The sequence below is a fragment of the Podarcis pityusensis genome (genome assembly GCF_964106645.2).
Source record: "Podarcis pityusensis genome assembly, chromosome: 7".
NCBI classification, from domain to species: domain Eukaryota; kingdom Metazoa; phylum Chordata; class Lepidosauria; order Squamata; family Lacertidae; genus Podarcis; species Podarcis pityusensis.
In genome coordinates, this window is record NC_138031.1 from 23,963,144 (window position 1) to 23,976,636 (window position 13,493).

The window sequence follows — 13,493 nt, forward strand, 5'->3', positions numbered from 1 at the left end:
ATCCTCTTTTGCCCCTAAAGCACTAACCACATAGTTGCAACAGGAACTACATAGATCCTTATTGAAATATGTAACAGCCGCTACGATTTGGCTTGCATTTTCATTTGCAGTGGGAAAAGCACAAATATGACATATGTTGCTATATTCTGAAAGCATAAGGCTCCTAACTAAAGTTACGTTTAAAGAAGAATGTTCATGAACAATACATGCCACGTTCAACTTTTAGCTACCCATTAAAGAAGCAGCTTAACATATTACCAGTTTGATTTAAAACACTTATTAATCCTATTTGCAAATATATCATTCAGATGTTGCTGAAGTGTAACTCTCATCTTCCCTGGCTATTGGCCATTCTCTCTAGGGCTGATAGGAATTGGGAGTCCAACAACATATGGACAGCCACAGGTTACCCTCTCCTGCTGCAGAGTATGCTACCTATACAGTATATTATTACACATGGGTCAGAAAACTTAGTGTGACTATCAATGTATCACTAAGCAGGGTAAGGACTTCACCCCCTGCACCCCCTAAACCTGTTATGGGAGTTCCCCCAACTCTGTAGAGAAGATTTAGGAGGCATGAAGGGAAAGTAGGATGGAGAGTCAAATTATGTGTGTGGACCTCATTCCTTACTTCCCAGGGATCAGAAAACATAACTTCACACAGTCAGAAAACTGTTCTTTGTGGCTGCCATTCAATGGTGGCATGCTTACCCCCTAGAGAACAGCCAAAGATATATCTGGCTATCTTCTAAAAATAATGTAACCTTTTCTTTTAATCTGGGCATAAATAATTAAAATGAAGTCAGTTTTCACACAAATTACCTGTTTAAAGATACATTTTTTACATTAAAGGGGATTTTGTTCTGTTGATTTTATTAGTTACATTTTCAATGATGTTGTCCTTAAAGGGGGTAAACTAAAATAGATAGATAATAGATAGATAGATAGATAGATAGATGATAGATAGATAGAAGCACACACTTATACAGTGAACATAAAATAAGGCAACAACAAACAAAACAGAAGACTCCTATTTTTAACAATAAGCACAGCTGTGCTTCTACTATTGAAGAACAGCAAGATACTTATAAGAGATGCAGGATGATGGCATTCATTTTCTCTCCCACTAATGTAGACAAGACATTCTACTTAAGTACACACAAAGAGAAGGCATTTCAGTATTTCTCACCTGCTGCATTGGTCTGCTGCTTCGCTTCTGAGGCTGGTACGTGAGCCAAGTATATAAAATCGGATCAATATTGACTGTTAATCCCTGCATGCTGGCCAAAAGCACGGCTCCTACATAACAACAGAAAAAACAAAGATGTACAGATTACACACATGGGGAAAAAGTGGTTTAAAAAATCCCTTTCATCTTGGACACACCGTGGGTAGCAATACCCCAAACACCTATACTCGTTATTTTCTACAGAACCCCATATATAACTCTGGGGCAGTTTACAATACAAAACAAACAGTATAAAAGTCAACATTAGAAGGAAGGTTGAGGAGTGGCAGCTGCAATGCTGGGTACTCTATCATTATATAGTACATTTTGTAGGGACCCATTCCATGGTTTTGAGTTCAAAAATTCCAATTATTTTCCATTGAGTAGCCACAGGCAGAATACACTTTGAAAACTGAATTACTGAGTTAGAGCATCAGGTGGTTTTACATGCACACCAGTCACCACATTTTTCCGTGTATAAGACTATGTTTCTTTCTTTAAAAATCATGCTAAAAAGTGGAGGTCGTCTTATACATGGGTAGTGCATAGGGTAGACATTTGATTAGTTGCTGCTGCGGCTGTCAGTGGCTATTGTGTGTGTTATTGGTTGCTGCATCAGTGGGTGGTGTTGATTGGCTGACGCTCTGGCAGTTGGGCGGGCGATAGGCAGCTTCTACCAGTGATGGGACACAGATTTTGTGATGCGTGCGGGTGAGCAATCCCCCCCCAAGCTCAACAACTCTGTGCCATCTCCCCCAATTTTCTTAAATTTGAGTCCCTAAAAATAGGGGGCGTATTATACATGGGGGTGTCTTATAGATGGAAAAGTAAGGTACTTCCTATAATAATGAGCTGGCAAGTTTATTTTACAACAGCACTGGCTTCTCTCTCTCTCTCTTCTCTCTCTCTCTCTCTCTCTGTGTGTGTGTGTGTGTTAGTGAGAGCAACACTTAGTGAGAGCCCTTATACATTGCCATGGGAATACTACATCAAAAGATTAAAACATAAAAGACTTCTAGGTCATGGTTACATAGTATCTAATTCAATTAAAATACCAAAAACTGAAGAGTTGATCTTGTTCTCCTAAAAGTTAGTAAAAGAAGAAGAAAAAAATTCTATCAGCTCTACTGGTATCAGGGTCTCATCATAAATTTGCAGAAGATTTTTAGAGACAGGTGTTAGACAAATGCCTTTTCTTTTTTAGAAATAATTATAGTAACTCAAATTTATTGAAATGCATTCCAAAATGTCTTAAGCATATTTAATTATTAATAAATCTTACATGGATTTCAATAGGATTTTTTCGCAATAAACCAATGTATGATTGTAGTATGAGTGCAATGGCCCTTAATTTACTGCAGTTTCCAAACAAGTAGCAAGTCAGCCTTTGTTGTCGATTTTTTGGCCACTCTTGTATCTGGCAAATAATGGAATATACAGGGCTAAAACCACTTGCCTCTGGTGCAGAAGTAGCCATACATATACCAGCTCAGAAACCTTCCACATTTTTTATTAAAGAGATATTGGAAACATTATTGCAACCACAAAATCCATACTGTGTTGAATAAGGCAGTATATAAATATACATGTGAATAAAAAACCCATTTACTTAAAAAAATATTAAGACTTGAAAATATTTTTGCAAATGTTTATCTATTTCATGTATACAGAAGTCCTGGGTTTTTCTCATATGAAGTGTCATATTCTTTCATGCTCACGTGATCCAGGGGAGGAGGCTTCTAAGTAAAACACTAACCATCATAAAACAATTATCATACTGCTGTCCTTTGCAAGTAGACAGCTATTAAGAGAAATTAATTAGAGTTTAAATGACTCCCAAGCATTTAACCTTCTTAAAGCTAAAATAGTAATGCATTTTTTTGTAATCTAATACTCAGTATAAATATTCAGTATGAAACTACATGGCATTTGTCTTCTACACAGCATAGCAAACTTTGCTGTTCTGATAACGTGAAAGGTTTCTGTAGCTAAGAATATGATTCTGGCAAGCATATATTTTAGTAATGGAAGTGGCAGCGAGAGACTCCAGTAAACTAATAAGAAGCATTCTAAACAATCATAGTCTATTAGTATTACACAAGTTGATATGGCTAATCAAACATATTCAGCTTCTAATATCCTTGGCATAGTCAAACTGGAAGGAACCTTGATCCACTGGAGGAGAGGTGAATACAGTTCAGGCATAGGCAAACTCGGCCCTCCAGATGTTTTGGAACTACAACTCCCATCATCCCTGACCATCGGTCCTGTTAGCTAGGGATGATGGGAGTTGTAGTCCCAAAACATCTGGAAGGCCGAATTTGCCCATGCCTGTAATATCCAATGGAAAAACTAAGGTGGCTCTCTATGTAACACAGAAAGGGTATGGGTGGGTGCATGTCTGAGTGTGATTTTAATGCACATGAGCCTATAAATAGCACAACTTATCCCGTATGAATGTGAGCAAACAAAATTCATTTTGTATACAAGACCATCTGGTACATAACAGATCTATAAATCACTAAAAGGAAATATCCAACTGTCTCTAATTTTAGTATAGCAGACAACATTTGGTGTTTTGATGCTACTGCATACTGCCAAAACACTGACATTCCAAGCATACTTTTCCAATTGGATACTCCAGAGTACTGTGATAATTTTCAGTTATAGCTGAAGCAGAGGCTAAAGAGTCTCTTATACAGCATGAAAATTCAAACACACACACACACACACAAGTTTTATCACGTAAGAATCAAAATTCCATGAGGTTTTGCCATAGACTTCAATGGAATGTGCCTGCATTTCATTCTGAAACCATGAACTCCCAGAAATCAACAATTCTCCTGTTAAGCATCTATGCGTAATATAAGAAACTAAATTATTTTCTGCAATAATAAAGTTTTCTGTGAAAAAAGAAATCTGATATCCCTGCTGCTCTCTAAAGACTACTTTCAAGGATGCCCTTGCGCTGTAGGTACTGGCATACCAGTATGTCAAGTTGGACCAATAAGGCCTTTCCACTGGTTGTACTCAGGCTTTGGAACTCCCCTACAAAGGCGCTCATCTTGTCCCCTCTTTAATGTCCTTCAGATGGATTGTAGAAACCTTCCGTTTTGGGCTTTGGGCCATGAGCAATAACAGCTTTCTCACTGAACTGCTTTTAACTTACTGTAACAAGTTTGGTTAATTTGCTTTATATGGCTGTTTCCACTTCCTATCTTTTTCGTTAAGTGTGCGGCTTTTTAGTTTTTCGTTATTTTAATTATTGTTAGCTGCCTTGCGCTCTATTAAGAAAAGATAAGAGTATAAATGCTTTAAATCAAGGGTGGTTAAAACCTTTTCAGCCCAATGACCACCTTCCCTCATGGGCTGCCTTGCACAAGCTGGCCAGACACAGTGATAGGTGGAACTTTTTTATATGTAGGTTTTGTAAAGCCATGCTTTCAGTCCTCTGGAAAGAAAAGCAAGAGGCAGAGTAATGTAGATTATGTTTGCTCTAACTTACAGAAAATGTCATGTTCCAGTTACTATGCACCTTGACTGGCTAGGGGACATTGTCTGTTGCTTCACTTCAGACATCAAAATGTCTTTGACAAGTCCAAATGGTTTTAGACATATCATCCATGAAAGTGATCTAGAGAGTGGTGCTAGTTCAGTGAAATTCTCCTGGATGAAATGGGTTATCTAAACCCATTTCAGCCTGGCTTCAGTCTTGGTTGCAGAGCCGCTTCTAGAGAGTAACACTGGGGGACTTCTGCGGGCCCCATGGTGGCTATGCTGTAGGGTCCACACAAGGTTCTATTTGTCTCCCATGCTTTTAAACATTTACAGTGGTACCTCAGGTTACAGACGCTTCAGGTTACATACGCTTCAGGTTACAGACTCCACTAACCCAGAAATAGTGCTTCAGGTTAAGAACTTTGCTTCAGGATGAGAACAGAAATCATGCTCCAGCGGCGCGGCGGCAACAAAAGGCCCCATTAGCTAAAGTGGTGCTTCAGGTTAAGAACAGTTTCAGGTTAAGAACAGACCTCCGGAACGAATTAAGTACTTAACCCGAGGTACCACTATATACAAAACTATTGGAAGGTTTGGAGTGCAGTTTCACCAGTATATGGATGACACACAACTCACTCCTTACCATCTGCCTGCTCTCAATGAGGTTACACTGAAGGAGAGGTATGCGGCTTGGGGATACTCCTGGATCCTTTGCTGTCGCTTGAGCTCAGGTGGCCTCAGTGATGCAAAGTGCTTTCCACCAGCTTCAGCTGGTGACCCAGCTGTTGTCTATGCTCTGGTAACCTCTGTGTTAAATTACTGCAATGTGTTATATGTGGGGCTGCCTCTGAAGACGTTTCGGAAACTTCAGCTGGTACAGAATTCAGCAGCTAGGTTGTTCAATGGGGCAAGACAGTTTGAGCCTATTATACCAATCGTGGCCCAACTGCACTCCCTGCCAATTAGTTGCTGGGTCCAATTCAAGGTGCTGGCTTTGACCTATAAAGCCCTAAATGGCTCAGGGCCACCATACCCTTAAGGACCACCTCTCTCCATATAAACCTACTCACACTTGGACCCTCATAATCTGAGGCCCTTCTTCATGCGCCTCCTCCATGAGAGGTCTGGATGGTGGCAACACAAGTATTTATTTACTACTTGTTATTTATGTGTTATATTTATATACCACCACTCATCAAAAGATCTCAGGGCAGTTCACAAGATCTCAGTAGCTCTCTGTTTGTGGAATGCTCTGCCCAAGGAGGTTTGACTGGCACCTTCATTGTATACCTTTAGGCACCAGACCTAAAGCTGGCCATGATCAAACGGAGACATCAATGTGATATACACATTAATCTAGATGCATGTATGCACCTATCAATGTGAATACCTCCTATGCTGGATGATTATGGACAAATTTCTAAACAGTGGCACAAACAGAATTCTACTGTCATTAAACATTATAAATGTAGAAGGTGGCACACACATTATCATTTCCAAGTGGGCTTTAAGAAGATTATAGTTCTGGTGCATTAACAGACACAGCTAGAGATGGAGCAAACTCTTTTCTGCCAAGACTGAACATATAGGCTACATTTGTTAATGCCATATTTCTGTACTGAAATGTATTGATCACAGCAAAAAGTATGCGAAAATATAGAATTTGTAACTATTTGCCTATTCTGAAATGCAGCTGTGCTTTTTGTCTTCGAAAATGCAGCTATGAAGTTTAAAAGAACAGCCAATTCCACAGCACATGAAACAAACCGGAGTTGAGCAGGCAGTGTGTATAACTCTGACTTTGTACTTGTAAACATCCTTTCCACACTGAGCCCTCTGGGACAGTCAAAGAATTCAGTGAATGAACTACTTGAAATAAATAAAGAACACTTGACTTGGCATGCAGTACTTCTAACTGATTAAAAATAAGTATGACTGTTCTGTAGCTTTCCACTTTAAAAATGCTGTGGTAGTAGCAGTAAATTTTAATGTTATTAAAACCTTATAATCCCTGCACGCACACATAGCTTGTTAAAAATCTTTAAACCCCACCTATTTCAAACCTGGAAATTTTATAACAATCTAGCGAATCCCAGAAAATAATGGGAGGTGCAAACTGTGTGTGCCTCATTCAGAAATGTCTGGCAATTGTCAGCAATTCTATTCTATGGATGCAGCTACAAATGTTTTTAAAGATAAGGATGGGTAGACTTTGCAATTTCAGGGGTTTATGAAGCCACCTCTAATTGGGCTTTACAGGTTATGAAAGTAACGCAGTAGTTATTGTGGGTCCAAGTTACCATGAAAAGCATTTACCAAACCTTAAACACCTCAAAACCCATTATAAATTTATCCTCAGAAAGGAAAGATGGTCAGTACACAAAAATGAGTAAGTTTTATGGAAAGTAAACTACACTAAGCAATTGCAGGTGCAATCAGTTTAGGTGAGTACTGAAGTATATTTGGTATGTCAGAAAACAAGTAATTACGGCAAACACGAATTCAAAGTCTGGAGACATGATCAACTTGATTTAACCATTAATCACGCAAACTTAATTTATATCTGTCTGGATTAAAACTTTAAAGTAGACATTTTAAAGCCATGCAACCTAGGGAGAAGCTTTACCTACAATGCTAGCGTATGTTCATCATTGTGTCCATATGGGGGCAGTAACGTTTAAGAAAAATAATAACTGTACTATAGTTACCTTAATTATTTGTTCAGAAAACTGCCTTGGGTTTTCTCAATGAAAAAAATATATAAAGCTGCTCATCAGAAAGAAGTAAATATAAAACATTAAGGTTATGGCCTACCAAACAGCCCTCTTTTAAAATGCCGCTGAAGAATTATATTTAAGACCACCCAGTGTCCAGCTATGTCTCCAGTGTGTATAGGATTTTCCTCTCAACAAAATATATTGGCAGTTTCACATCTTAATGTCTACCTCAGAGCTTCAGTCATGATGTTATCCTGATGAAGTATGTTCCTGGGATTAGCCACTGCTGTGTGTGTTTGCAACTGTTCTATAAGGCAACATAAAAACATCACAGTAGATGGTTAAGAGATTCTACCATCTTTTTCTCCAGTTCTCTCTACTTTTCTACCATGAAATACTGCCAAGTATATGAACCTGTATTGATTGGTCATGGTAAGATATAATGCATGCCTTATCAACAAGACTAAGCAAGTCCCAAATCATCAAAAAACACTGGACTGCATATGGTGTCCCTTGAAAGCGATAGAACCAGTTATCTGAGTGCTGCATCCCAAACTGACAAGATACCATTAACGGATGGCTGGAATAGGGGCAGCGATGGAACCTGAGAATAATGCTTACAAATTATTTTTACATAAATCATGTACAGAGCTGTTTTTCATTTTCCATACATACAATTTAACAGCTAAAATGGCTAGGTATGCACATTTTATTCTAAGATAATAATTTTTTCCTTTCTTAACCACATTAATAATCCTTGCCACCAGGTAAGTTAAGTTCCCATCTGTAATTTGCAAATGGAGGCCTGCTGTTTATGTCATTATATACACTGATGGGTCAGTTAGTAGGATCAGGGGAATTCAAAATCAGGAGACAGTGCTCAAATCTCCCTGTTTGGATTCTCAAGAGTTCAAAGGTCCATTAGCACAGAGATGGTGAGATATTTCCATATTACTTCACAATCTTAACTCAGGACCTATGTCAATTCCACACGCAAAGCCTCTAAGTCATAGAATCGTACTGTTAGAAGGAACCCTGAGGATCATCTAGTCAAACGCCCTGCAATGCAAGAATATGCAGCTGTCCCTTAAGGGGATCAAATCTGCAATCTTTGCATTAAGTTGTGATGATCACTGTACCTAAAATGGAAAGAAAGAAAGAAAGAAAGAAAGAAAGAAAGAAAGAAAGAAAGAAAGAAAGTTAGTTTACTCATGGATGTGATGAAAATGTATTATGTATTAAAAAGACCCACTAGTCAAATTTATTGGGGTGTACAAAAAGCCAGGAAGCATTATAACTAGGAGTCAACCACAGAATTTTTTTTGTGTTTTGTTTTTTTTAAAAGGTATGGCGCAAAAAGTTTGGTTTGCACGCAAGTCAAAGATGGGAAAGATTTGTTTGCTCTAAGTCACAGAAGAGTACTATGACTAAATCACAACCTGACTTGGCTAAGACTAAGACTAATGCAGATTTCCGGTGCAGAGAAAGGAAAAGTTTATCTGTGTCAGGTTGTTAGCTCAAAGAACAGACACTGCCCTATCCAGGGCTGAAGAGGGTCAAAGCTATGGAGCATATCTGGTGATTAAGCTGATAGCTATAACTCCAGCTGACTGCCAGAAGGAACTGTAGGGTTCATTACAGATGGAAGTTGCCTTAAAGACTGAAAAGATATCAGTTTTCTTCATAATTTGGAACTAATAAGGAGTTTCCTCTATGGCAGATGGATTTTCTCTGCCTACTGGAGCAGGACCTTAACAGTTGAAGCTAAGTATAGTCACAGAAACAGAAAGCTGACAATTCTCTCAATTGCAAATCTGATCCAGGAATAATCTAGAATATCAAAATAACCAGTAAGATCAACTCAGACATTCACAACCCTCTGTTCTATGAACCTGTTGTTCCATATTTGCAACCTTTGCAAATTTTTATTATAATCCTGCTCACAGTTACAAATTACATTAAAGCAAGATTAAACATATGTAACTAGGATCAGGTGTTTTTTGTTTTTGCAAGAGCCTTTCCTCTGTTTTGTTCCAGGGAAAAAACTGGAAGCATGGTTGCTGTTTTTTAAATACAGAAGAAATCAAAAAGGGGGGTGGGGAGGGAACTACACCAGCCAGCAAAACAAAGAGAAAAAAGTTCTCAGGAATGCCACAAATAATGTATTTCAAAGACTGACACATTTTGGAGAAGGCCTTTCATCAGGACCATCATTAGAAATAAATGTTGCCTAGCCATCCTCTCATATAATTTCTCCAAAATGTTATGGGATTGTACATAAATTGTTTGTGGCACTCCTAAAATACAGAAGGACATTTTTAAAATTATGTCAATTTTTGATGACCAGAGATAAGATGGTTGTAAAGGTTGCTGGTTTTTTGTTTTTGTTTTTCATTATTATCCTTAAGTTAATTGGGAGTGAGACATAAGATAAAATTTCCCTTCTTTTCAGGCCCTCCCTTCTGGATTGTAAATTTCCACTGCCGGCTTTAACTGGTTAAACAGATTTGCAAACATGTCCCATGTGGTTACAATCGTATGGCAAGAAAAGCAGGGCCATGCTTGCTAGCCTATCCCTGAGATGGAGAGGGGCCTTGGCTCTGTAGCAGAGCATCTGATTTGGATGCAGAAGGTTCCAGGTTCAATCCTTGGATTCTCCAGGAAGGGCTGGGAGAGAACCCTGTCTGAAACCCTGGAGGGCTATGGTCGGTCAGAGTAGACAATACTGACCTAGATGGATCTGACTCCATAGAAGACAACTTCCAATGTTCCTCTTGCTGCTTTTGCCAGCCAGCCCAGTCCCCATCCCCATCTATGCATGGGTAGTGGGTGGGTGAAGTCTGAAGCAGGAATAGGCTCCCATATTCATCCATGGGCTCCATACGCAACCAACATTCAAAATCACATGCGGAGCCTATGCATGTAGAGCAAGGTGCCCTCTTTGGACTTTCCCACACAAAACCTGGTGGAGGGGGAGCAGAGGGTGCAACAGAAGGTAAGGCTAGCAAGCACAGCCCCACCCTCTAAGACACACACCTCAGAAGACACCATCTAGCATCTACTGAAATTTCCTGGCATCATATGGCTGAATGCTCCACTCTCATGACTGAGCCTTTTTAAACCCTGTTTAGAGAACACTTTCAGATCTTGTCCATCAGTTTCTCCTGCAACCTTGCTCTGTCCCATGGCAACCACTGCCTTTATTCCCCTCCACTCCCCTCACAGGGGGATCTGAGACAATTTGTTGGCATGCTTCACACCTACAGGGAGACCACTGTGTTACTCCCAGGTCAGTCACATTCTGCTCTACTGAAATGGACATTGAGGAATTAATAAATTCTAGACCATATGACTGCCTGGAGAAGTAAAGGCAAATACTTTTTTTAGTACCTTTTGCAAAAAAAAGGGGGGGGAGTACTAAATTCTGGAACCAGGGCAGTAATTGGCTTGAGAAATGACTCCTAGAATTGTCCAGTCTCACAGATTTAACCAAAGCTGAAGTGTGTTTCTGTCCCACCTTTCTTCCATCATAGAACCCAAGGCAGCTCACAGGTGTTTCCTAGGCAGAGTCACCCATTCAGAGACAGACAGACTCGGATTCAGCAAGCTGATGGCCTTAGGTGCCTTTAGACAGCAGGTTGTTCCGAGTGAGTGATGCTGCTTTGTATGCCTCACTTGCACAGGTAATGCCGCAAGCAACTAAAAATGAAGATTCATTTTACATCTTTCCAACTTTATTTTTAAAAATTTTAATCTGCACACACATCACATCATCTTCAGTACAGCTCTGTAAAAACCTTTCGGCATCTCTTGATGTATCATAGCCACACAGAACACCAGACATTTTAGTTTTATATCTTATATAAGGGTATACCTGTATGTGTACTTAGTATTGTTTTTCATTTATACTGTGAACCACTTCAAATGTTTCTTCAGGCCCAAGCGGTGGGATATCAATATTTTTATCCAGCCAATCCATTAAAAGTGTACATATGTGACTTACGTTTCTCTTCTCACTTACGTGTGGCAAAGCTGCTTTCCAAAAGAAAATGAAATTCATTTGGTTTTTCCTCAGAATAATGCTGATGATTAAAGTACCTTCCTACAAGACATCTGTTTCTGAATAAAGTGTCCTAGGCTAGTGTTCTTCAGCCTTGGGTCCCTAGATTTGTTGGACTGCAACTATCATCTCTAGCCAGCTTATCTCAATGGTCAAGGATAATTCCAAAACTACCTAGGAATCCAAACTGAAGAACACAATCCTAGACCATATCATGCTGCTGTGTGTTGAGGGTGTTTTTTATTTCCTTTAATTAAAGTAAGGATCGCTGCAGCATTATGATTAGAAAGTTACCAAATATTTTACATCCAGTTGCCTTTAAAAAAAAAAAAAAGTAGTAGGCAATTCATTATTTACCTTTTCTAATATTAAACTTCATGTTGCTAGTTCGGTGAGAATCTGTGTAAACAGATACTTGACAGGTAATGTATTATGTGTCAGTATTTTATGAGAGAAGTTTGGGAGAGGGTTTTCTTAACCTGACATTTTGTGGTTTTGCCTCATAAAACTAGCAGAGGACTCTGCACGGATTGTTAATGGGGTGAAGTAATGAATCTGGGCTGGGTGCGATAGAATAGACTGTCATAAAGAGGGAGAAGGGCACATAGTACACAGTAGCTTCATTAACAGATAAAAGCAGGGGGAAGTTTTTTGCTGAGACCCAGGCTCTGAAACAAAACAGTGCTGTGAACATCAGAAAATCATTAAGTCAAGCTGTAGGAATTGCTTTCAGCAACTTGTTGTCGAAAGTGGAATTGATAAACAGTTTAAACTGTATCCTACCAACCTTTCTTTAACATAATTACTGAGAAAAGTGTATTTTTTACTTGCTCTGTAACTTCAAAGGAGAACCTTGGTAGTCCATTTAAAAATGGTGGGCTAGTTTCCCCTTTTGGTGATTTTTGTTTCTCAAAAGGTCTGTAAGGCAGAAAAATTAGCCACGGTCATCTGCTTCAAAGTTTAAGGCATGCTTTGATAACTCTAAAGATTGAAACTGCTTAGGAGTGTGAACATTTTAATATTTGATTCAGAAACCAAAGTGGATCTCTGTATCCTATAAAATATCCAATTCCTTGAAATTAAATAGATAGTAAGTTTACGCTGCTAAATGTTTCCTTTGGTATAAAAGTTGAAAGGATCAAGACCTGTTAACATCAACACAGCTTGAAAGACCAAGGCTGTAATTCTGTGTACACTTTCTTAGGAGTAAACTCCATGGGACTTCCTTTTGAATATAATAAACATATATAGAATTGTGCTGTAAGTTGTACACATATATAGTGAAATACAAGGCCAAGAACCAATTAACCCCTTGTTTTGCTTCTCTGGACATTTCTGGGTCTTTCTTCACAGTGCACCATGTGAGTAGGGCATGGGATAATACACCTCCTTTTCTACAGGTTATCTTCTGGAGCACAAATTCCCACTAAAGGCCTCAATCATGGTTAAACATTATACCAGCAACAATGTTAACCACAATTCAGGCTAAACGGCGGTCACAGTTGATCAGCACTTACAAGTACCTTCAAACTTGATTTCAAATGCTAAATATGGGACCAGCAATTATCTTTAATCATTCCTAATATTTCTGACAACATAACATTTCACTCTAGAAGGTAGAGAATGAGAACAGATAATGAGGATCATTCCCAATTACTTGCTGATGATTAGAAAACTGGGTGGATAATCTTCTATATCTGTATCTATATCTAGCCATGTAGAAATTTTGGAAAACTATAGATTTTGAAAATATCTTTCAAGATTTATTTTTATTAAAAACTAACCCCACCCTGAATACAACAGTTTATTTATTACAAAACTCAACAAAAGAAGTCCAGTTCTTTCTTTTACTTTTGTCTAGTTAGTGATTTCTTCCATTTTTAGTTTTTATTTATTGCAATATTTTGGAAAACTTCTTGATCTCAAAACTCCAAAAGAAAAACCTAACCCACACTATCATAGTTTTCCTAAGTAATGACTGCAATGAC

The 13,493-nt window shown here is 38.7% G+C and overlaps 1 protein-coding gene across 7 annotated transcripts in view; it reads right to left on the minus strand.

Annotated features, from left to right (window-relative positions):
- The window catches only part of VPS13B (vacuolar protein sorting 13 homolog B), a 350,839-nt gene that overhangs the window by 212,871 nt on the left and 124,475 nt on the right, over positions 1 to 13,493 (minus strand). For all 7 annotated transcript variants that reach the window (XM_081013853.1, XM_081013855.1, XM_081013851.1 and 4 more), the window contains exon 20: positions 1,192 to 1,301. In XM_081013853.1, the coding sequence (XP_080869979.1) occupies positions 1,192 to 1,301 (110 nt within the window). The remainder of the gene's footprint in view (positions 1 to 1,191; positions 1,302 to 13,493) is intronic.